We start from the raw sequence: 26,527 nt of genomic DNA on the forward strand, positions 1-26,527 counted from the left end.
CTGTAGATATTTGGAACATTCTCAAGATTCCCATTTAATAGACCATACAAGAAAACTCTATTACTCTTGAATTTCATCTCATTTTTGACCATTTGATTACTCACTTATTCACCATATTTGGAATTGAATAACTTTTGGCTGTTTCCAAAATCAGCTGTCAGAATTGGAATTAATTCCATTAATCCTATCCAGAAGAAAATGATACACATTGTGATGAAAATTCCAAGAGAAATTATGAAATTTCACACTGTGACTATCATGAACAGGGACAGCACTTTCTAATCATGTTGTTTTATGATTGATGTTTTCAAAAATCAGTTATAAAATCAGGTATCATAGAGGTCCACCTTTTGGATCATAAATTCCTTCCCTATAACATCCCTTCCCTACCCCAGTATGGCCCATATTAACCACTAATAACATCAAGGTTATCTACATCTATTTCATTGAACCATTGGTACCCACTTGTTATTTGTCATCCTGGTTTCCTTGGTTAACTTCTTCAAAACAATGCTTTTCAGTATCCTTTATTTTCTTATCTTCCCTCCTCCCTCCTCCCTCCTCCCTCTTTTTGGCCTATAGATTACTATTCCTAATTCCCTGGTACTTGAAATTACAAGAAACCAGAAATAAATCTAGTTGTCTCTAGATCCTTGCTCTCCACTTTAGTTGTGCCTTATTGTCCTTAAGATACTAATTCTACCTGAGGCAAATGCTACCTGTGTACAGATATTACATAGGATGAGTACATTGTCAGAGGGAGAGTATGTGTGTGTGTGCATGTGCATGTATACACACACTCCTCCCATGTATTGATAGTTTAGGGGAACAGTTGTCTCCTATTCCAATGAAAGCTCTCAGCAGAGTACCATATTGAAATGACTGTAAATGTACCAGTTAACATCTCTACTCAGAGTAATGTATAGCCAGACTTAAATCTCAGAATTACTAATATCTGGCAGAAATTTAAAGAAAATATGACCAGAAAGATTACTATTTTACTGGGATGCATGTGAGAAAAGAATATGACTTGAAAGAACGATATATACCAAGGCTGATTCAGCACACCTATAGAGATAGCCAAGTAGTATAAGACAGTAGAAAAAGGCTATTGTTTCTTTGGGGGCATAAGTAGAAGCCCATTCTTGGTCTCCTGTTTTCACTGTTAGCATTAGAATATTGTTGATCACTCTGTATGACCTTATTTTGCTCCTAACTATGAGTGACATGCACTAAGTTCCTTTATCCTATATATTCTGTTTTTATGCTCTTAATCTGAAATGAACTGTTCACCAGTACTTTCTTCTCCCATCCTCAGCTTTTCATTTTAGGACCTGGTGTAATAAAGTGGTTCTTCCGTAACTGTTGCGATCCAGCATAGTCCTAGTAGAGACATCTTAGGTTTCAAAGATTTTCTCCGTTGAGTAAGGTGGCAGTGCTAGAATGCAGTGATTGATTCCCGTATGGGAACAGTTAGTTTTACTCTTGATTCTGAGGCTCTAGATAATAATAGCTGACATTTATTGAGCACTCACTATGTGCCAAACCCAGTGTTACATATTTCTTATGCTTATGGTAGATATTATATACTCCACTGTATGGATGAGGAAACTGAGGCTTAGAGAGCTGAATGAGTTGATCAAGATCACAACTAGTAAGTGATAGAGCAGGGATTCTAACCTACATAGTCTGATTCTCAAGCCTGTTCTCCTGACAGCTGGTCTGCTGTGTCTCTAATGAACACCCTAACCCTGGCCAGCCATTTAAAAATTATGTATTCCTGGGCTTCCCTGGTGGCGCAGTGGTTGAGAGTCTGCCTGCCGATGCAGGGGACACGGATTCGTGCCCCAGTCCGGGAAGATCCCACATGCCGCGGAGCGGCTGGGCCCGTGAGCCATGGCAGCTGAGCCTGTGTGTCTGGAGCCTGTGCTCCGCAACGGGAGAGGCCACAACAGTGAGAGGCCCGCGTACCGCAAAAAAAAAAAAAAAAAAAAAATGTATTCCTGGTTACTGAGGGAGGAAATGTGCACTATAGTGCAAATCCATATAGTTACTGGAAAATTGGTTGAAAATGCCATTTTGGTTTATAATTATATCATCTTTAAATGTTGATACTTTTGATGCTTTGTAGTACTAGAAAGCTAAATTCTGCAAGGAAAACATGTTTAAAGAAGTAAAACATTTTTAAAAACTGGGAGGACAAAGCAGTAACTTATAGATTCAAGTACATTTCTCTCTGAACTGCCCCAAGGAAAGTAGCATTGTGGAGGGAAATGAAATATCCATGCCCTAGGCCAGGCAGATGGACAGTCAGGATGACACCAGTAAGTTCATCTATAGCATAAAATGTGTAAAAGCTTCAACTTTACTGCTCATTTCCAACTACCATTTTATTCTTCTGTCATTCATGGTTTTTCAAACATGTCATCCATTATTAAACCCCGTTTCCTCATTAATCTATTCTTAAAACTTCTCCTTGTTGGCTTTTGTATTCCACTGAAATATCCTCAGAATCATCAGTGGATAAATATTAATGCCTTTTCTTAGTTCTTGTCCTTCTAGATCTATATTTCATACTTGGGAATTTCCCCTGCATCTCAGGAATTCTCCTTTGACTTGTGGGATCCTTTTTGGTCAGTTTCTTCACTTTTAGCTTTTCTTTGTTGGTCTTTTCTTCCTCTCCACTGAGAAAATGTCCATGTCTTAATTTTATTCACTACTTTTTCTATACTCCTATTTAACCATTGTGATTGTTTACACTTACCTTCTTATATTTGAGTAACTTAATATTTCCTGCCCTGTGGGTTGTCTCCCACAGGTACTATAGGTACCTGTGAACTTTTCCACAGGTACCTATACAACTTGGTATTTGAAAACAGAACTCATCACTCTGTCCCCAACCCCTGTTTTCCTTTTAAATAGGCATCTTTGCTTAACATCTTTACCCTGAACAGACTCACTACCCTTCGTATTTCTTATCCCAATCTTAGAGTGATCTTTTAGTCTTTTTCTGGTCTCCATCGTTCATGTCCAAAGTCTTGCTAAGTTGTACCAATTCTTAGTCAGTTTTCTCCTTGAGGCTGGACTTTTTTACGTTTCTGCTATCCCTTCATATCCTTCTCTGCAGATCCATATCATCTGAGGCCCAGGTTATTGTAATTCTTTCTTTTCAGTTTACTTACTCCCAAGATCCCCACCTTGTATGCTTCCAAGATGGTCCTCCTCAAACTCCATTTTCATGATATCTCATTTTTACTCAAGAACACCCAGCAAATAATTCCTATCAGAGCAATGATGTTCAAAGCTCTCCATTACCTTGCCCTCCATACTTAATCTGCCTCAGCTTCATTACTCTCTAGCATATTCACCTTGATTTATCATGGTTAAACTTCCTGTGACCTTCCACTGTTGTCTTAAAAGCCCTTGCCTCTGTGCCTTTCTCATGCTTTTCCTTTTGCTTAGATTTCTCTTTGGCCCCAGCTCATGTTCATTACTCCCTTCAAAGCCTAGCTTCCATTACATCTTCTGAATGAGCTCTCCCTGACGATTTCATCTCACACTGAGACCTCCCTTATTCTGTGCTGCCTCAGCACTGATCCTTTTGAGTTTTTACTATGGTCCATGCAGTTACTAATATGTTGTTATGTAATTATTTTCTAGCATTCTGTATTGTAGTTTCACATTTGTATTTATTTCCCAAGTTAAATTGTAAGCTCCTTGAGGGCAGGAATAATAACTTTTACATTTGTATCTTTGCACCCCTTAGTGCCTAGTACAGTGCTGAGCACATAGTAGGCGTTTAATAAATGCTTGTCGAATTATTGTGTGGATTATTTTTTTATATACAGAAAATTTTACACTGCTTTTGAGGATATATGTCTCTTCTTATTTTGTGCACAGACCCATTTCCATTGTACATCAATAACTGCCTGTACCTAAGACTAAAGACCAAAAAATTCAACTTTAGGAGGGTATGTGTGAAAAGTTGAAATGTGAAGCTTTCTATTTGTTTGGTCAGAGTTATTTATTGGTTAAGAAAGAAAATAGGAAACTGTAAAGATTGCTGTTTATCGTTGCAAAAGTGCTTGAGAATAGGCTTTTGTATCTCAAGTTAGACTGGTGGTTCTCAACTGGAGAAATCTGGCAACGTCTGGAGACAATTTCGGTTGTACCTTTAGTGGATGGCTGGGATACCACTGGCATCTAGTGTTAAGGCTGGAGATGTTGCTAAACATCCTGCGTCCTCAGGACAACCCCCACAACAAAAGAATTATCAAGCTCCGTATGTTTAATAGTGCCAAAGTTGAGAAACCCTGGTCTAGATATATTTAAGGTAAATAGGAAAAAGAAGAGAGACGAAATACTAGATTTTTTTTACAATTAGAAAAATTAGCTATGCCAAGCTTTATGAGAATCCTAAGTGTTTATATATTTTGTAGTTTGTAAGATTAGAAAAAGCCTTAACGTTTGGCGTTTACAGCAACATACCTGTATGTTTTAAGATTGCTTTCAGCATCAAATCTGCCTCCATCCTTTATACCAAGTGGAAGATGTTGTAGGAGTACAAGTCTAGTTCTAGCCTTCTATATCTTGGTTCATTACATAAAATACAAGGTAAAACACTGGGGCCTATCTCTTTAGCAGGGGGCCTGCAACTTACCAAAGATTTAGCTTTGGGGACAACACATGACCATCGACAGTCCCTTGGACAGCCACTAGACAGGAATAACTGCCAACTTCCCAAGGAAACCCCAAGCCAGAACGTTGTCAAAGTTTGCCAAGTATTAAAACACATCCCCACTTAAAAAGTTTTTAACATACTCTGTTAATCCTACTTAAGAAACACATGTAGGGGGAAATATTAGTAGGAAATTTAGTTAATTAGGAAATTGAGAAGTGTAAAAGAAGACTTTTTAAAAACTAGTCTCCTTTTGTAACTCAATGGTACTTCCTTCAACAGGTTTAAAAAGTAACAATCCCAGAGTTAGAAAAATCAGTTTATGTAATACAGCAAAGAAATAACTGTGTTGATCTGTTGTGTTTACTCATAGTCTATAGAATGCTAGGTTTGGAAGTGACTTTTTTTTTTTTTTTTTTTTTTTTTTTTGCGGTACGCGGGCCTGTCACCGATGTGGCCCCTCCCGCTGCGGAACACAGGCTCCGGACGCGCAGGCCTAGCGGCCATGGCTCACGGGCCTATCCACTCCGCGGCATGTGGGATCTTCGCGGACCGGGGCACGAACCCGTGTCCCCTGCGTCGTCAGGCGGACTCTCAACCCTGGAAGTGACTTTTGAGATCATTTTCCAGCCCGTTATTCTGTAAATGAAGGTCCAGAGAGGTCATGTGGCTTGCACCAGTTCACCCATTAAGTTAGTGGTACAGGTGAAAATAGAATCCAGGCTTCCTGAGGCTTTGCCTATTTCTTTTTTGGCTAGTCATGACCCTTGTTTTATGTTCTTGTTTCATACTGTGCCATGGGATGTGTTCATACTTATTGCCTCCACTTGTAGTGTTTCATTTTAGGAATTATTCCTTTTATCAGCTTGTATGTCCAAACGAGTATACTGACTGGTGTCTTGAGTTAAATTCTTTAATAAACGACTGAGTAGTCCAAGGGATTTTGCAGTACCGCCGCCCTTTTGAAAGTCCTGCCCTCTCAGGTCTGGTTCCTAATCTTGGAGAAAGCACATAGGATGTGCAGCATTGGCTTCAGAATACTAATAATGAAGACCAGAGCTCTTAGGGACCTGTGGGTCAGTTTTAGGAATCCTGTAGGGCCCACACTGGAGATGTTGCCCTTTCCCAGCTGCAGTGTCTTTAAATTCCAATATTCAAGGGTGGTCCTACCCTGGGTAAAATCAGGAAGCAAAAAATCACCTTCGTGACGGGTGAGGCAGGAATTCGGAGTCTTTCAAAGACTCGGGGCAGAGGAGCTCCCAGGAATGACAGTATTGCCCAGACCCCACAACTGCCTGCCTGGGTACAAGCTAGGCCCCGCCCCGGAAGTGCTGAGAGGGACTTCCGCTCGCGGGGAGCTCTCGGACCAGGTTGCTGCTCGGGCTGTAGTAGTAGGGTCCTCTGCGTTTGGGAGGTGGCGTGGTGGGCGTTGCTCAGCTGCAACCCCTCGGATTCCTTCTGCTTGGACAGACGGGGTGGAGCGTTGGCATGAGCCCCGAGAGGCAGTCCTGGGACGGTGGGCGCTAAGCCCAGATGCAACCTCCCAGGGAAGGGTTTTTCTCGCGATTTAGTGCTGCTGGAGTCCACATTTGGACTACTTCTCTCGGGATTATAACCCCTATCTTTCTGAGGTCTTCAGAGATTTATTGAGTCACATTAACAACGTGTACCCCTGGTACATTTGGAATCAATGCCCACCAGACCCCTTAGCTTGCCATTCCAAACAAAAGGGAGAAACTGCAAATGAGTGGAAGTATTAGGATCTCTAAATTTAGGAGAGGTTTCCTCTTCCACATCTGCGTTTCGTGCCCATACTTCCTTTAGAATACAGAATACACCTCTGTATTTCAGCTTGGCAATAAATAATCGCCCTTCCCCTTTAGCAGTAACTTTTCCGTCCACACGTGTGCAGACCCGCCTACCAGCAACGGCGGTGCTGTTCTCTCCCGACGCACGTCTCCAGGCCCTCTCCCAGTAGTGCTCCGAGGCAATGGCAAGGAGATTCCTGTGGCACAGGGCCACGCCTGCTAATCCGTTTGTGATCTGACAGCCCTTCTTTGAAAGTTAGCCCCTTATTTGACATGGCTTTCTTTCTTTTCCTTTTTTTTTTCTCCCATTACCCTCAGTAATTAGTGTAACAGCTGTGGCAATCTGCTTTTTCTTTGAGTAAATTAATGTTTCTTTTACAGAAGTATTCCGGAAAAGGGAGGCCCTCAAGAGGAATCTTATTGAATTGCAGACTCTCCAATTAACAAGAAAGCTGCATGTATGCATTTTTAGAAGAGCTGCTTTTGCTGGTTCCAAGGATTCTGTTACTGGAAAACTGCTCTGAGCTGGCTCCAGCAGCTCGGTTGACAATGGCTGAGTCCAGTTTCTGACTATTCTGATGAGGAATGCCAGGTCTCGGAATGGGAGTGGCATTGGGGGGAGAGGTGAGAGGGTCTTTGGGAAAGTGGCTAAGCTGGAGGACCTCAAGAGGGAGTATAGGTTGAACCTAGACAAGAGGGCAGCAAAGGAGAGGTATTATCAAGTCATCTTAAAACTTTCAGCCTCTTAGTGATGATTCTTCTCTTTTTTTTCCTACGTTTTATGTATGCAAGTCTAAAGTCAGACTGTGATAGTAGCCAAATAACTTAATCTCTGTGCTTCCATTTCCTCGTCTGTAAATGAGGATGATAAAAGCAACTGTCTTTTACATTACATGAACATTACCTGGTACAAAAGAAGTGCTATCTAGATATTTGTTGTAATTATTTCTTCCTCTCCTTACCTTCCTGGGACTTGGCCTGCTCTGCTGATTTATTTGTTTATACAGTGATTCCCCATAATTTCACGTGTTTAATTTTTTCTAGGTCCCATTTCTTGCACACAGTTGAGAAGTGATCTATTAATAAATGTCAGCTCTGGCAGCAGGAGAACCACTGTCTCTGCGGCTCCTAGCCAGGAATACACTATTGAAATATTAATTACAGGGACCCTTCTCCCTACAGGAGAGTTGTTAAGTGTTAAACTTTGACATTCTGTAGTTTTCTGAAGGTTCTGGATATAAGGGACCTGAGGACACTTTTTTTTTTCTCTTAAACTTGTGTTTAATGAGATCAGCATAACTGTGTGGTTATGACTGCTCAGCAATCTGGTTAAGTTCAAAATGAGGGTGGAACAATAGGGAATCCAGCTCAGCTCTGCCAATTCCATGATTTGTATTATTCAGAAGTTCTCCCTTTGCTGTCTGTTATCTGAACTATAAGTTGTAAGTATATTTTCCATTTTTTATTTGTTTTTCACTCTACTTAAGTGGGTTTTTTTGTTTTACCTTGCCGGAGTATGGATTCTTTGCGGGGTCAAATTTATCAATCTTTTCATTTATGGCCTCTGGATTTTGGTTCTTAATTAGAAAGAAAGGGCTTCCTACTCTGAAGTTATAAAAGACTTCTCCCATGTTTTCCTCTGGCACTTGTATGGTTTCATTTATAACATTTACAACTTCTATTTATTTGAAATATTTACCAGTGTACAGAGTGAGGTTGGAATCCAGTTTAATATTTTTCCAGATGATTACCCAGTTCTCTGCATACATTTATTAAAAAGTCTATTCATCTTTTTCTTACTGATTGGCTACCTTTATTATATGCTAGATTTCTGCCTGTGATTGCATCTATTTCTGGACCTTCTATTCTGAATCATTTGTTTATCTCCTTCACCAGTGCCACACTGTTTAATTATTGAGGCTTTATAATATGTTTAAAATTCTTTAGGACAAGTGCCCCTTCATTGCCCTTCTTTTTCAGTTTTCGCAGGCGGAGTCTTGCTTGTTTAGTTTTCTATGTGAACTTTAAAATCTACTTATTAAAAGGTTCGTATTTTTTTGGAATAGTGTTAAATTTACAAATTAATATAGGGATTACTTTCTAAGACCTAAGCCTTGAGATACCATTCGCTGGTTCTGCTGGGAGGCAAATGGAAGGAGTTGGGACTGTAACAGATCTAGGTTCAAATTCCACCTCGGCGCTTTTATTAGTTGTCCAACCTCAGAAAACTTATCTGCTTCTTAGATTTCTTATATATGAGAGGATGACTGTAACGTCTGCCCTGCAGGATTAAAGGAGCTAAAAAGCCTAAAATGCCTTTTTCTGTGTAAATAGAATCCTTTCCACTCTTCTTCCTTTCAGGTCCTCAGCTCATGAACCACTGAGAGGGAAGCCTCCAGGATCCCAGAGCGGACCACCAGGTGCCTGGGGCGGGGTTCCGCGGAAGTCCACCTCTCCGAGCCAGTGCGGGCGTCAGACGACCTGTCTGTTCATCAAATCACGGTTTTCCAGGTGAGACCTCTCGCGTCATTCTCCTGGGGTTTGGAGTGAGCTGTAGGGCGAAGAGCAGCAGAGAGGGTTACTACGCGCCGCACCTCGTTGCCTCATACCTGCCCCTCTACCTTGCGCCCCGACCCTTTCCTTCCCCTCACCCTGCCGCCTCTCCCTTTTCCCCGCCTTCTTTGCACACTCCTCCCTTCTCTTTTACTATATTTTCCTTTCTCATTTCCCACGGCTTCTTTTTCTGTCCTTTCCCTCCTCCTTCTCCTCTGGGCCGTTGCCACACTGGCATTGCCGACTCCCCCAGAGACCCCCGAGTTCCCCAGTCGCTTTTCTGGCGGGGCCGATTTCCAGGCGGGTGTGGGGAGGTGGAGTAGACTTTCTTTTCTCTTGGCCGTGTGCCCTCAGCTCTCCTTTGTTCTGATAACCTTAGTAGCTGACGGACGCTTGGCAATTTTATTTAGTTGTTCTTGAAATATTTTCATTTTGCCTCAAAGGAAAAAATCAGTTTAGCTGAATGCTCTACTCACGGAAACTCCTTTCTTTTGGTATCTATATCTCATTCCCCTCTGCCTCCAACCTTTTTCTTCTGTTTAAATGATGAAAGCAAATGTCCCTCTTTCTTCTTGATAGCTTTTCTTTGGAATTAAAAATCTTAAGGTATCTGATAACAGCTCAGAAAGGTAACTTTATACATATTTGTAGCCTTAAGATAGTTTATCCAGAAAAAATACTGTATTTATTATCCTTTGTAGTTGCCTAAAGTCAGTATCAGCAGTTTGGGGCTGTGAGGGGAATATATTAGGGAAAAGAAGGCACATTGAGGCAGCCACAGGAAAGGCTAATTCAAGTGTGAGCAAGCTACAGACCAGAAGGGGTTTGGGTAGGACTAGGCGTTCTCTGTGTTTTGCTAAGGGCAAAGCGACTTGCACCACATGCTTCCGTGGTAGCCATGTTTCTGGACTCTGGGCAAGCGTTCATTTGCATGTGACCTGTGCACTGAGTTAGCCTTTTTCAGTGTTGCCAAGGAGCTACTGTTCAGAGAAACTGGATAGAACAGCATCACTTAGAAATGGTACAGTTCGTAAGCCATGGAGAGTATAGTGCCCATATGAAAGTAAACCTGTGACTGATTTGTGGGGCTCGAAACTGGATTAAGGAAATCAGAGGCTTAAAAAGTACATGTTTCTATAAAGAAATATTAGAAAGACACAAGAAGCTAATAAAATTGATTACCTATGGAGGTGGCAAACTGAGGGGGGATCAGGGTGGAAACAAGTCTTCTTTTTATATATCTTTTGAGACCATTTTGACTTTTGAATTGTATATTACCTATTCAAAGACATAGACAAATTTTTAAATAAAATTTTTAGAATAGTTTCTGATCTCTGGGCATTTTGGATTAGCAGAAAAATTGTGAAGGTAGTACAGAGAGTTCTTATATCCCCCACACCCAGTTTTCTTTTTTTTTTTTTTTTTTTTGGCTGCACCACGTGGCATGTAAAATCGTAGTTTCCCAACCAGGGATCAAACCTGTGCCCACTGCATTGAAAGCATGAATTCTTAACCACTGGATCACCAGGGAAGTCCCCAGTTTCCCCTGTTATTAACATCTTACATTATATAGAATACTTATCACAACTATTGAGTTACTATTGCCTATTATTATTAAAGTCCATACTTTATTCACGCTTCCTTAATTTTTACCTAATGTTCTTTTTTCTAGTCCAGGATCCCATCCAGCATACCATATTACATTTAATTGTCATGTCTCCATATGCTCCTCTTGGCTGTGACAGTTTCTCAGACTTTCCTTGTTTTTGATGGCTTTGACAGTTTTGAGGAGTACTTTAAGGTTTCTTTGTAGAATGTTACTCAATTGAAATTTGATGTTTTTCTCATTATCATGCTGAGGTTAGAGGTTTGGGGGTGTTGACTTATCACTATTGAGACATAAAACAATTTGTAAGATGGAAAAAGGCAGAAGGAGATAATTTGTGTAATTTGAGTTTGAAGCAAAAGTTTTACTAAGTTTGGAGATAGAATTGAGTTTGTTCCCAGGGGATAAGAGAGTGGGAGCAGTCCAACAAGTTAGCCACACATTGGTCTGAATTATAAAGATGGAGTGGACCCTTCTTTGGAGAGATAAAGGGTCTGTTCTGTCACAGTTCCAGAGAAGACAAAGCACCCCTGTTGCTAAGATACTGTCTGTCATAGCAACATCAGCTGCAGCAATAGTAGAGGTAGCAGTAGACAGAGCTTCTTTTATCTCCATGTCTCTCTTCCAACCCAGATAGTGTGGACTTGTGTGAGTGATAAAACACAACGATAATGTTATTGTCATTTTTCCCAAACTAATTCATTATCAGTTGAACTTCTGGTTTTTTGCCTTCTCTATTCCTGTGCTCCTTCATCTGCTCTGCTATCTGCAAATCTCTGCAACTCCTGTCTTGTTTCCCAATTTAATTAAATATGATAAAAAGTCTTAAGTAGAAACTATCTATTATTTTATATACTCACTTATATCCCAGATTTTGTGCTTTAAATACCTTTATAAAGGGTAGACTTAAATAGTTATTTGAGTCAGGTGTTCATTCCAATAGTTCTGTGGTGGTACAGACTGAAGAAAAACATTTGATCTGGCCACCGTGTGATCGGTGTGTCCTGGGTTTGTGGAACATGTTTGAGAGTCGTAGCTTAGTCTTTATTACATCATATTGCTTTAGCATCAGGGAATAAATTACATTTGAAAGGTCTGTTTATTTCAGGAATCAAGGCCAAAGGTATGAACAAGGTGTCAATTCTGAAGGGAAGATTTTTGTAAGGATGGACCCACACCCGAAGGTCCCCAGCATATATGATAGGGATACTTTACAGATTCCTGAGAATGAAAAACCTTTTCAGTATGAGGACCAGTTAGAGAGGCATGTGGACAAGCCTGAAGAAGAAAGATGGTATAAATGCAGTGAGTGTGGAAAGAAGTTTGCCCAGAGCTCAAGCCTTGTTCGACATCGGAGAATCCACACCGGAGAGAAACCCTATGAGTGTGATCACTGTGGAAAAGCCTTCAATGCGCGCTCAACCCTCACTGTGCATGAAAGAATCCACACTGGTGAGAAACCCTATACTTGTAATGAGTGTAGGAAAGCATTCAGTGTGAGGGCGCACCTAATTATACATCAGAGAATCCACAATGGAGAGAAACCCTATGAATGTAATGAATGTGGCAGAGCATTTAGTGTGAGCTCAGACCTCATCAAACATCAGAGAATCCACTCTGGTGAGAAACCTTATGAGTGTGATGAGTGTAGGAAAGCCTTCAGCGTGAGCTCAGACCTCATCAAACATCAGAGAATCCACACAGGAGAGAAGCCATATGAGTGTAAGGAGTGTGGGAAGGCCTTCTGTGTGAACTCAGCCCTTATTAATCACCAGAGGATTCATTCTGGAGAAAAGCCCTATAAGTGTGGAGAATGCAGGAAAGCATTCAGCCAGATCTCAACTCTTATTCTTCATCAGAGAATCCATACTGGAGAGAAACCGTACGAGTGTGACGAGTGTGGGAAAGCATTCCGTGGGAGCTCTAATCTTACTAAACACCAAAAAATACATGCCAAAGGAAAGTGTCATCAGTGACTTACATGGTGAAGATATTACAAAGGCCTTTTTTTTTTAATATCAGAAGTTGTCACCAAAGGAAGGGTATGGTAAAAGTTAATGTTTTAATTGACACTTCGTTTCTTTGAATATTGAAGAAGTGAGAAGTCAATGAAAAAGGACTCCTTCATCGTAATGATTGACTTAAGTCTCTAAGATCATACTTCTGAGAATGCAGTTTTACAACTCATAAGGTAAATTATACCATAATATAGTTTGTTATGGTTTAGTAAGAGCAAACTTCAGTATTTCAAACATGATTTTTCCTTTTCTTATGTGCAAGCCTTTTGTTGCTGTTGTTGCTACTAGTATTATAGGTGAAACATTAAATTTTGAAATTGGAAGTAATGTTGGTTGGTGAGACAGGGACTACATGTCCTCATTGAATCTGCAAATAACTAACCTATTGGTCTTGATTTCTTTGGCTTTAATGTACTGCTATGCTCTTAGAGATGGTTAAATGAGTTAGTGACCTCGTGGCAGAAGGCATACTCTCTTTTTGGCTAGGAATCCCAACTGATAATTCTTCAAAGTTATTCTTTTTTTTTTGACCATGCCATGCGGCCTGCAGATCTTAGTTCCCCAACCAGGGATCAAACTCGGGCCCTCTGCAGTGAAGGGGCTGAGTCCTAACCACTGAGCCGCCAGGGAATTCCCTCTTCAAGGTTATTCTTGCTTAGTTAAAGCCCCAGGCCTGGCTAAGACTCCGCATTCCCAACGCAGGTGGCCCAGGTTCGATCCCTAGTCAGGGAACTAGATCCCACATGCCGCAACTAAGAGTTCGAATGCCCAACTAAAGATCCCGCATGCTGCAACGAAGATCCCATTTGCTGCAGCCAAGACCCAGCGCAGCCAAATAAATACATAAAAATAGATTAATTTTTTTTAAAAAGGTTAATTATAAGCCCCAGGCCTTTTGGACTTAATAATCCAATAAACCCCAGAACTTAACTGAGCTTCCTAAAGCAAAAACCTCTCAAAGAGTGTCAGGTGCTTCCGACCCTTGCATTCAGTGTTTCTCAAAGTGTAATGTGGCATATGCAAAGACTCAAGAGGTATGAGAATGGAACAAGCTTAGGGAACTGTTGTTGAGTTGGGGTTGGCATTAGTCTTAGGACGGCTTTCAACGATCTGTTTGAGAATAAAGATGCAGACGTAGAGAACAGAGGTGTAGACACGGGGGTGGGGGGATGAATTTGGAGATTGGGATTGACATATGTGCACTGCCATGGTGTAAAACATGGCTAGTAGGAACCTACTGTATAGTGCAGGGAGCTCAGCTTGGTGCTCTGTGGTGACCTAGATGGGTGGGATGGGGTGGGGGTGGGAGGGAGGGGATATATGTACACATGTAGCTGATTCACTTTGTTGTACAGCAGAAACTAACTCAACATTGTAAAGCAACTATACTCCAATAAAAAAAAACACAACGATCTATTTGAGTGACTATGTGAAACTTGATATCTGTAATCAACCAGGAGAGCTCAGATTTGGGAGGTGGTAGAAAGTTAATGAATTCAGTTAGAGAAATGTCTTTGTTATATCTGTGGAAATCCCAGTAGAGCTGTTCACCAGACTATAGCCTAACTTCCTAACTATCCCCAGGCCTAAAACTCAAACTCTGTATTCTCTGCACATATGAAACTCAAAGGAGATCTGGACTTTAAAATTACTTTGTTATTATTTTTCTATTTTAGTAGTGATTTCTTACTCCTGGGTAATGGGCCTGAAATCCTTTTGATCCCTGAAACTTAGTAATTCGAGGTTCAAGGTGAGCACCAAATTGATAGAAATTGCAGATTGCTTTGGTCCACACTGTGGACAAGTAGGAGGGAACACTCTGTGGGAAGTTGAAGTGGTATTCACTTCAGAGTAAGACTCTGTGTTGCAAAGGATGCACAGTTTCCCTGAATTCTCATCAGCAATTCAAGCAAGTCAGCTATAAGGCACACTGGATTCCAGGTAGCTCTAAGCTAACTTGTGCCCTCCAACACTGAGGTCACAGACGCATGTTAAAAAGCACATCATGAAGTCTCTGTTATTGAGATGGTGCTTACCACACTACTCAGGTAACTTTAGGCCAGGACATGGGGCCTGAAGGTGGAGAATGTCATGGTTCTGCAGCTCAAATTGAGGAGATAGGACCTCACTCAGGGCATGAGGCATGTTAGAGAAAGTAAGGCACATACTTACAGGCAGTGAAGGGCCTCAAAGAAGCACCAGGAAGTTGACTGTGCTATGCTGGGTTGAAGGTGTTAATTCTTTGCCCTACTTTTTCCTGCCTTTGGCAATTGAAGGACACTGTGGTTTCCCCCTGCTCTGCTCTGGAGAGACTTCCCTGTCACCCCCTGTCTATGTTGTTATTGCCATTGTTTTCAGTATTTACCTCTTTGGGCCCAGCTGTCTTGGTTTGTTCATAGGATGGTGGTTTGCAGGCAGAGTCGTCTGGGTGGAGCACACCCTTCTGGGATCAGCACTGAAGTGATGCCATATCCCACCCAGACCAGCACAACTGTGATTCCTAAGCAATAAGTGGTGAGTATTTTGAAAACTTTGAAGGAACAGACATTCTGGAAAAAGAAATTTCATTTACTGAAGAATTGAGTGTTAGGATATCAGGATATATGTAACATGGTTATTCTTTATAAGCTTAGATTAAGGTATTAATGATTATCTATTTTAGGTTGGGCCTTGTGTCAGGTACTAGGAATACAAAGATAAATGAAAAAAGCACCCTACTTTCCAGAGGCTTACAGTCTATTTGTGGACAGGGAGAAAGGAGTAGATAGAAAATAATAATTACAGTGATAAAGCCATTGGATTTATACCGAATGCTTTGCATTGTAAGTGTAACAAGTACTTATGAGAAGGTTGGAAAAGCTTTGAAGGAGGATGAAATCTTGAAGAAAGAATGAGTTCTTCAGCCACGTGAAAAGGAATGAAGGAAGGTACAGTGGGAATAACATGTGAAAATCATGGTGCATCTGGGGGAGGAGAAGGAAGTTTTCAATGTGTATGATTTTTCAGACCTGACCATAGGCAGTTACAAAGGCTTTATCCCTCATGGGTGTAAAGCTACCCTCCTACACAAGGCTTTGAGGCACAGCCAGCGCATGCAGTCTCTGAAGGGAGTTGCAGTCAAAGACTCAGACCACCTGGCCAGCCATGCTTTTAGGCATATCTGTACTCTTAGCCCAGGCACCTCCTTTTGGGGCCCTTTTTACTGGGGGTCTTGCCCGAGTAACTCTTCAAGATTCTCTCACCCTGATAAGGCAAGACACTTTTCTCCACTCTGACTCAGTACTAGTACTTTTACAGTCCTAGCCTTTCCCCTCTTTCTTCCCCTGGCCTCCAGGTCCAGAAAATGACTGGAGCCTTTTGTTTGGTGCTGTGTTGGCAGTGACACAGTCCCCACACCTGTGCTGATTCACCTGATCCCTGCCTGGCACTGTTGCATGGATAAGAATAACACACTGCAGGAGCCAGCACTTTTTTGTTGTTGGGCCTCTTGCTAATGCTATTGCAGTAAGTGATTAAAGGCTTGGCTGTTACTTTCATTTTTGCCTGTGTTAACTGACTAATGCAACACATTCTCACCACTCTAGGATCCAGGCTAGAAGAATGCTCCTACCTTGAATATGCTGCTGTTATGGCAAAAGAAAAACAGTGGTAGGACCACATGATGGCTTTTAAAGCATCTATTCAGGAGGAGCATATGTCATTTCCACTTATGTTTCGTTAGTCAAAGCAATTCAAATCACCAAGCTTACTATCCATAGGGTGGAGAAAAATAAAGCTTACAAAGAGGACAGTGAATAACTAAGAAAAGTAATATAATTTACCATTGAGATAGTGGATCTACCATATTGGTCAATAATTTTGGAATGCTTCCTATGCTGGGGCTTTTTCTGAGTACCTTACATGTGTATTTTTCTCAATAAAAAATAATGAAATGAGATACATACTACTATATTCCCATTTTACAGCTAAAAATATTGAGGAACAGAGACAGCTAGGAAACGGCAAAGCCAGGAATTGAAACCAGAAGTTCAACTTGACGATGTTTTCTCTTAACCACTATGCTATATTATGAAAGTTTTGATCTGAAGGTTGTTTATGTACCACAGTGGGCCAGTGTGTTAATGCTGGTAAAAACTTTAAAGGTGAAATTCAAGAGCCCTTGGTCTCAACCTATCTTTACCTCTAAGTAATCCTGTTACCTAGGCTAATGCCACCTAGCTGGGCCTCAGTTTTACATCCTTAAAAATAAGGAGACAGGCTAGATTTTCTCTGATACACCTTACAGCTTTGAGGTTTTTATCATCTCTCCAAATAGATAGTAAAATGCTTTGTTATGTGATGACCTCTTCTTTAATCTGCTACTTTATATATTGTTATGTTCACTGGAGCTCTTGCACAAATGAGTCTCCTCACCAGTCCTTTCTGTTTTACTTCTCCTGCTTTATATTAGTGATGATACTAATAATGAGTAGCTTCCATTTATTTAGACCTATTCTGTTCCCGGTACTTTTTCAGGCTCCTTAGGGTAAATTATTTCATTTAAAAGTATAGATGCTATATTTAGAAAAGAAGCAAAGGTGAAAAAAAAAATGCTCTAAACATCCCTTTTGAGAACTTAAAGCACAGGAAAATAAACCCAAGAAAGCAGAAGGAAGAAATTACTAAAGATAAGAGCAGAAAGTAATGGAAAAGCAAGTATGTATTCTTACTTAGAACTTTCACACATAAAGAGTTGTGTTTTATGTAGTTTCTCTCTGTAGGCTACTCTCATGTATGTTACATTTGACTCCCTCTTTCTGCCTCTGGGGAAAAGATGCTAATTTCATGATTAACCTGTTCTTTCAGATGGTGACTCCTGGCCTTAAATAAGCAGTCTGTTTCAAAGCAGAGTTTTCCAGAAGTCTAACAAACAAGGGAGATGTTCAGAAGACTAAGTGGGAACATCATCAGGGGCTCCACACTGGACAGGTTCATGGATTTCTGAATAATTTACCCAAGTGAGAGAGGAGCTCCTTTGAGGACGCACAACTTACATTGCCTCAAGCCATGGAGAATATCACTCCGATAAAGAGGCCTAAGATACCTGGGAGAATTCACCCTGAAGTTCAGTCCTGTCGATGCTGTGGGCATGGGAAATTCTGCATTCAGCTTGTGCACAATTTCCAACTTCAACTGTAATAAAAGAAGCAGCCACTCGTAAAGCGAGTGGAACTCACTAAACCAAAAATATCCCTCCCTCATAAGACAAACCCTGGTACAGCAGCATCTCTGACCAAGCACCAGCACATCCAAACTTAAAGAAAGCCCTATAGATCCTCAACCAGGAACAACCTTCAGTGTAATCCCAAGTCTCAATAAACAACAGAGAAGCCATCCTGAAAAGAGTTTCATGAGAATAAAGAACGTGGCAAAACCTTCAGACACTGGAGTGATCTTAGACATCAGAGAACCCTTGGGGATATCTTCAGTGTCAGAAGCCTTCTCTGTGAGGTCAAGTCTCATTGAACATAAGCAAATTCATTTTGGACAGGAACCTTATCTATGTCATGAATGTGGCAAAGCCTTTAAGTTCTCTGATACCCTTGCTAAACATCAGAGAATCCATACTGAAGAGAAAACTTATTGGTGTAAAGAGTATAATACTGTAGGATTCATTGTGTTTTGAGTCTGGTCACCCGCCAAAGAACCCACAATGGAAAGCACCATTATGAATGTAGTGAGTGGGGGAAGGCCTTCGTTTGGAAGCCAGCACTTAATTACCAGAAAACCCATGCTAGAGAGAAAATCCATAAATATTAAAATGTGGGAAGGCCTTCACTTAAAAGCTCAATCTTATACATTGGAAAATCCATACTGGAACAAAACGCTATGTATGTATGACCACTGTGGGGACGCTTTCAGCGTTAGCTCAACTCTTAAAGTGTAGCAAAGATTCCTTGTGGGGGAAAGCTCTTTAAGGGTAAATAATGTAGGAAAGCCTTCAGTCAAAGTTCATATCTTACCAGGAATTCCCTGGCAGTCCAGAAGGACTCCACACTTTAACTGCTCCCCACCCCCATCAAAAAGAAAGAAAGAAAAAAAAAGTTCAGATCTTATCAAACATCAGGGTCCACACTGGAGAGAAGCCTTATGACTGGGACAGGTGTGGGAAAATCTCTTGAACTCATCTCTTACTAAACATCAGAGGATACACAACAAAAATGAACCTCAGTAGTCAAATATGTGGTAGAGGTATAACAAAGAACTTTTCAACATCAAATGTCACCACTAAGAAAAAACCCAATTGCAAAAAATCACTTTAACTGGCATCATTTTATGCAGTTAGACAAGTATTACCAGAGAGACTTTGTCAGGTCACTTTGGGCAAAGCTGAATTAAAACAGATTCCTGTGACAGATCTCAGTGGATATTTAACTGTCTTTGGCACAGTTAGCTTTTCATTTTCTACAGTAAATGTAGAGAGAGTAGGGGGATGTCTTTAAAACTAACCACAACCTTGGATAATCCAAATATTATTTATTACATTTATTTTTTGTTTGGAATTCATGATGCTAATTAAATACTTTTTCTAAGAATGATTTTGACATTGATTCCTGGGATGCAACGGGTATACACTTCTACCGGACGTACACCCTTTTACTTTTTTTTTTTTTTAAACATCTTTATTGGAGTATAATTGCTTTACAATGGTGTGTTAGTTTCTGCTGTATAACAAAGTGAGTCAGCTATACGTATACATATATCCCCATATCCCCTCCCTCTGTCTCCCTCCCATCCTCCCTTCCCACCCCTCTAGGTGGTCACAAAGCACCGAGCTGATCTCCCTGTGCTATGCTGCTGTTTCCCACTAGCTATCTTGGTGGTGTATATATTTGGTAGTGTATATATGTCCGTGCCACTCTCTCACTTCGTCCCAGCTTACCCTTCCCCCTCCCTGTGTCCTCAACTCCGTTCTCTACGTCTGCGTCTTTATTCCTGTCCTGCCCCTAGGTTCGTCAGAACCGGTTTTTTTTTTTAGATTCTGTATGTATGTGTTAGCATACGGTATTTGTTTTTCTCTTCTGACTTAACTTCACTCTGTATGACAGACTCTAGGTCCATCCACCTCACTACAAATAATTCAATTTTGTTTCTTTTTATGGCTGAGTAATATTCCATTGTATATATGTGCTACATCTTCTTTATCCATTCATCTGTCGATGGACACTTAGGTTGCTTCCATGTCCTGGCTATTGTAAATAGTGCTGCAATGAACATTGTGGTACATGACTCTTTTTGTATTACGGTTTTCTCAGGGTATATGCCCAGTAGTGGGATTGCTGGGTCGTATGGTAGTTCTACTTTTCGTTTCTTAAGGAACCTCCATACTGTTCTCCATAGAGGCTGTATCAATTTACATTCCCACCAACAGTGCAAGAGGGTTCCCTTTTCTCCACACCCCCTCCAGCATTTATTGTTTGTAGATTTTTTGATGATGGCCATTCTGACCTGTGTGAGGTGATACCTCATTATAGTTTTGATTTGCATTTCTCTAATGATTAGTGATCCCTTTTTATCGTGTTAGTATATCTGGGAAATGCAGCAAATATCTGTGTTTTCGTAAATCATTTCACAAAATTTCCTATCCTTTGTTAAAAAAAAAAAGATGATGAAATGTGGGTGGGCCATGTGTACGTGTGATATGCTGAACACAGACCGTATTTACCTCATTCATCTTTGGGTCTCCAATATATAAAATATTGACTGACGCAGAGAAGACTTGTGACACATGCTGTTGAGCGACTGCTTGAAGGGCTCTGTTTATGGGTTGGTATCTATTCAGCCTGAAGAGGGATCTCTAATCGTTTGCTATAGGATCTGCCCTCTTCCCAGACCTGGTCAAGAAATGACCTTGGGTGCTCAGTGGGGATTGATTACAAACTCATTTCATGGTGCATCATAATCATTGGTCTGTGTGTGGCCTTACTTTCAATTTTATACATTTAGGCTTTTAACCAACTCCTTATTATAAAGTCTTGGTCTGAACACCTTTGAGAGTTTTTCTGGAAAACATATGCAGGAATGAAATTGCTGGGTCATAGGTTATGCACTATGTCAATTTTACTAGCAGGTAATGGTTCCTGTTCCTTGGAAACTAAGAGATCTGTCTGGTGCCTTACATGATCATGATATCACCTTTTCTGTGTGGGTTCCTAAGAGCAGCAGATATCCCAATCAGCCAGGCACCCTCTCATCTGATGAGGATGGGGTGAGGTGAATCTCCAAGGTAGAATAAAGAAACTTCAATTTCAAGAATAATGCCTGACTTCTCAGGGTCTGTTGAAGCAAACTGATTCTACTATTTAAAATACAATGTGGTTAGGGACTTACCTGGCAGTCCAGAGGATAAGACTCTGTGCTCCAAATGCAGGGGGCTTGGGTTCAATCCCTGATCAGGGAACTAGATCCCACATGCCACACCTAAGTGTTCGCATGCCGCAACTAAGAAGCCCACGTGCTGCAACTAAAAGACCCCACATGCCACAACGAAGATACTGCATGCTGCAACTAAGACCTGGCACAGCCAAAAATAAATACTTTTTAAAATACTGAAAAAATAAAATACAGTGTGATTAAAAGCTACATATCAGACCATGTTGTGGATAAAGGGGAAAATGAAAGGTTTTTCCCTTCTACCTAAGAACATCATCCCAGAAAGGGAGTGTACCGAGTGCATAGGTCCTGACATTGGCCTGGAGACACTAAAATTGGATTCTGGGGACTGCCAAGGTGAGGGTTAGTGCTGGTAAATTCCTTCCCTTTGGTGTGTGGGACCCCAGATGACCACACTCTAAAAATAACCGTGAACCACACACAGACAGGCTCACCCAGGGGGCTGCAGCTCAGCTTTTGAATTTCTCAATTTCTACAGTTGGATTTAAGTGATTCCATAATGCTAGTGTCCTCAGGTACCAGGAAATCCTCTCTGTAAGGACGTAATAGTCTATTAGCTCTCAAATTATTTTTACAAACAATTTTGTGAAAACTTTTTTTTAAACTAGGCACAAGAGAAGACAAATAATGCAAAGAAAAGTCAACAGAAGCAATTGAGAGTAGAAACATTTCTACTGGGAATTCAGAATTTGAGTTACTGGGCACAGATTTTAAAATAATACGTACAATATTCAGAAATGAAAGATAAGAATTTTAACAAAAAATGGGGAACAATGAAAAGAACTAAATGGAAATTCTGAAATTGAGAAACAAAAACAAAGAATTTGTGGATGCAGATAGCAGCAGATGAAACAGCTGAAGAAAAAATGAGTGAACTACATAGTTGAGAAGAAAATATCTAGAATGAAGAACAAAAAGGACAAAAAGGATGGATTATATAGGAAAAGGGTAAGAGACACAGAATACAGATCTAAAATATTTGTAATTAGGGTTGCAGGAGAAGTTAACAAAACCAAAGCCAGACACGATATTTAAATACATAAGAACTTCCTAAAATTTAATTTAGACACGTGGTTAGCTCCACTGACAACCAAGCCCCAATCCTTAGGTGCTTTCCAAAAGTCACCCCATTAACATAAAAGATCTCAACATTGAGGAAATTCCAAGGTTTTTAGGAGCCTAGTACCAGGAATGAGGAGAAAGACCAAATATATTTCTCTTATTATAAATCACAATAATCACAGGCACAATCTACCAAAACCCCAACAAGGGTAAGTAGATCATCTGATTGGCCTTTATCTATTAAAGAAATTGAATCAATAATTAATAATCTTCCAAAACAGCACCAGTGCAGGTGGGTTCACTGGTAAATTCTACCAAACATTTCAGTAGAAATTTTATAAATATTATTTCTTAACAGATAACAGAAGCAGAGGGAATACTTCCTAATTCATTCTGTAAGGCTAGAATTACCCCAATACCAAAACTAGACAAAGACATTACTTGAAAGGAAAACTACAGACCAATATATTTCATGAATAGATGCAAAAATATGCAACAAAATATTAGTAAATTGAATCCAACAATGTATAAAAAGAATTATACAACATGACCAAGTGGGATTTATCCCAGGTATGCAAGGTTGGTTCACCATTTAAAAATCAGTTAATGTAATCCATCACATCAATAGGCTAAAGAAGAAAAAATATATAATCATATCGATAGATGCAGAAAAAGCATTTGACAAAATCTAACACCCTTTCATAATAAAAATTCTCAGCAAACTAGGGATGGAGAGGAACTTCCTCAACTTGATAAAGAACATCTACCAAAGGCTTCCCTGGTGGCACAGTGGTTAATAATCCGCCTGCCAATGCAGGGGACACAGGTTCGAGCCCTGGTCCGGAAAGATCCCACATGCTGCAGAGCAACTAAGACCACGTGCCACAACTACTGAACCTGCACTCTAGAGCCCGTGAGCCACAACTACTGAAGCCAGCGCGCCTAGAGCGCATGCTCCACAAGAGAAGCCACTGCAACGAGAAGCCCATACACCACAACGAAGAGTAGCCCCCACTCACCACAACTAGAGGAAGCCCATGTGCAGCAATGAATACCCAACACAGCCAAAAATAAATAAATAAATAAATAATAATAAAAGATAAGCAGTAGCTTCAAAAAAAATATCTACCAAAACTACAGCTAACATAGTACTTAATGGTAAAAAAACTAGATGCTTTCCTGCTAAGATGAGGAGTAGGACAAAGATGTCCCTTCTCACTTCCATTCAACATTATACTGGAAGACTTAATGCAAATAGAGAGCCCAGAAGTAAACCCACACACCTACAGTCAATTAATCTTTGACAAAGGAGGCAAGAATATACAATGGGGAAAAGACAGTCTCTTCAGCAAGTGGTGTTGGGAAAGCTGGACAGCCACATGTAAATCCTTGAATTTAGAACACTGCCTCACACCATACACAAAAATAAACTCAAAATGGCTTAAAGACTTAAACATAAGACATGATACCGTAAAGCTCCTACAAGAGAACCTAAACAAAACATTCTCTGACATAAATCGTAGCAATGTTTTCTTAAGTCAGTCTCCCAAGGCGATAGAAATGAAAGCAAAAGTAAACAAATGGGGCCTAATCAAATGTATAAGCTTTTTTTACATAGCAAAGGAAACCATAAACAAAATGAAAAGACAACCTACAAAATGGGAGAAAATATTTCCAAATGATGTGACAGACAAGGGCTTAATTTCCAAAATGTACAAACAGCTCATACAACTCAATAACAACAACAAAAAAAACCCAATTGAAAAGTGGGCAGAAGACCTAAATTGACATTTCTCCAGAGAAGACACACAGGCCAACAGGCACATGAAAAAAATGTGCAACATCAACTAATTATTAGAGAAATTCAAATCAAAACTACAATGAGGTACCACCTTACTCTTGTCAGAATGACCATCATCAAAAAGTATACAAATAGGGACTTCCCTGGTTGTCCAGTGGTTAGGACTCCATGATCCCAATGCAGGGGGCCTGGGTTCAATCCCTGGTCAGGGAACTAGATCCTGTATGCCTCAGCTAAGAGCCTGCATGCTGCAACTAAAGATCCCACATGCCGCAACTAAAAAAACAGATCCCACATGCTGCAACGAAGATCCCACATATAGCAACAAAGATCACTCTTGCCGCAACTAAGACCTGACCCAGCCAAATAAATAGATAATTTTTTTATTTTTAAAGTATACAGGGACTTCCCTGGTGGTCCAGTGGGTAAGACTCCATGCTCCCAGTGCAGGGGCCCTGGGTTCGATCCTTGGTCTGGGAACTAGATTCCACATGCACACCACAACTAAGAATCCGCGTGCCGCAAGTAAGACCTGGCGCAGCCAAATAAATAAATAATAAAAAGGTAGATTGGTAATTTTTAAAAAGTATACAAATAATAAATGCTGGAGATGGTGTGGAGGAAAAGGAACCCTCCTACACTGTTGGTGGGAATGTAAATTGGTACAGCCACTTTGGAAAACAGTATGAAAATTCCTTAAAAAACTAAAAATAGAGTTACCATATGATCCTGCAATTCCACTCCTGTGCCTATATCTGGAGAAAACTATAATTCGAAAAGATACATGCACCCCAATGTTCATAGCAGCACTCTTTACAATAGCCAAGACATGGAAGCAACCTAAACGCACATTGACAGAGAAATGGATAAAGAAGATGTGGTATGTATATACAGTGGAATATTACTCAGCCATAAAAAAGAGTAAATGAAATAATGCCATTTGCAGCAACACGGTTGTACCTAGAGATTATCATACTAAGTGAAGTAAGACAGAGAAAGACAAATATCATATGATATTGCTTATATATGGAATCTAAAAAAAGAGAGAGAGAGATACAAATGAACTTATTTACATAACAGAAATAGACTCACAGACATAGAAAACAAACTTATGGTTACCAAAGGGGAATGAGGGGGATGGATAAATTAGGAGGTTGGGATTAACACATACACACTACTATATATAAAATAGATAGCCAACAAGGACCTACTGTATAACAGGGAACTATACTCAGTATTTTGTAATAACCTATAAGGGAAAAGAATCTGAAAAAGAACATATAGGGAATTCCCTTGTGGTCCAGTGGTTAAGACTCAATGCTCCGATGCAGGGGGGCCGGGTTCAATCCCTGGTCAGGGAACTAGATCCCACATGCCGCAGCTAAAAGATCCTGTGTGCCACAACTAAGATCTGGTGCAGCCAAATAAATAAATAAATAAAAATAAATAATAAAAAGAAAAAAAGAACATATATATATATTCTTTTTTATGGATATGTATATAACTTAGTCACTGAGCTGTACACCTGAAACTAAACACAACATTGTAAATCAACTATCCTTTAATAAAATGAATTTTTTTAAAGAAGGACTGTTGTCTGAAATATACAAAGAACTCCTAAAACTCAACAATAAGAAAACAAACAACTCAGTTTTTTAAATGAGCAAAAGATCTGCATAGACACCCCACCAGAGAAAATATACAGATGGTAAATAATCATATGAATAGATGCTCCACATCATATGTCATTAGGGAATTGTAAATTAAAACAAGGAGATACCACTACACACCTATTAGAATAGCTAAATTGCTAAACAGTGACAACTCCAAATGCTGATGAAGATGTGGAGCAACAGGAATTCTCATACATTCTTTGTGGGAATGCAAAATGGTACAGCCACTTCAGAAAACAGTTTAGCAGTTTCTTACAAAAGTAAACATACTCTTACCATATGATTCAGCAATTGCATTCCTTGGTATTTATCCAAATGGATCAAAAACTTATGTCCACACAAAACCTGCACAAGGATGTTCATAGCAGCTTTATTCATAACTGATAAAACTTGGAAACAAGAAAGATTTCCTTCAGTAAGTGAGCGGATAAACTGTGGTACATCCAGACAATAGAATACTCAGCAATAAAAAGAAATGAACTATTATGCTATGAAAATCCATGGAGAAATGAATGTTATATGCTTTTGCTAAGTGAAGAGGCCAGTCTGAAAAGGCTACAAACTCTGGTTCCAACTACATGACATTGTGGAACAGGCAAAACGATGGAGACATAAAAAGATCAGTGGTTGCTGGGGGTTATAGGGGTTGGAGTGTGGGAATGATGAATGGGTGGAGCATAGGGGATTTTTAGGGCGGTGAAAGTGTTTAGTATGATGCTTGTAATGGTTGATGCACGTTATTATGTTTTCTAAAGCCATAGAATGTATTACACAGTTTATATTAACCTTAATATAAACTATGGACTTTAGCTAATAATACTTTATCAATATTGGCTCACTGATTGTAACCAAAGATACCACACTAATGCAAGATGTTAATAATAGGGTTTTTGTG

At 40.1% G+C, this 26,527-nt stretch overlaps 1 protein-coding gene across 1 annotated transcript in view; it reads left to right on the top strand.

Annotated features, from left to right (window-relative positions):
* Positions 1-26,527, top strand: part of LOC114907338 (zinc finger protein 850-like) — a 347,786-nt gene that overhangs the window by 315,026 nt on the left and 6,233 nt on the right. Inside the window, 2 exon segments of the mRNA XM_029242860.1 lie at positions 11,937-12,559; positions 14,536-14,543. Of these exon segments, the coding sequence (XP_029098693.1) occupies positions 11,937-12,559; positions 14,536-14,543 (631 nt within the window).

The sequence above is a fragment of the Monodon monoceros genome, unplaced genomic scaffold (assembly GCF_005190385.1).
Source record: "Monodon monoceros isolate NGI ecotype Baffin Bay Population unplaced genomic scaffold, NGI_Narwhal_1 Super_Scaffold_3, whole genome shotgun sequence".
In the NCBI taxonomy this organism is placed as follows: domain Eukaryota; kingdom Metazoa; phylum Chordata; class Mammalia; order Artiodactyla; family Monodontidae; genus Monodon; species Monodon monoceros.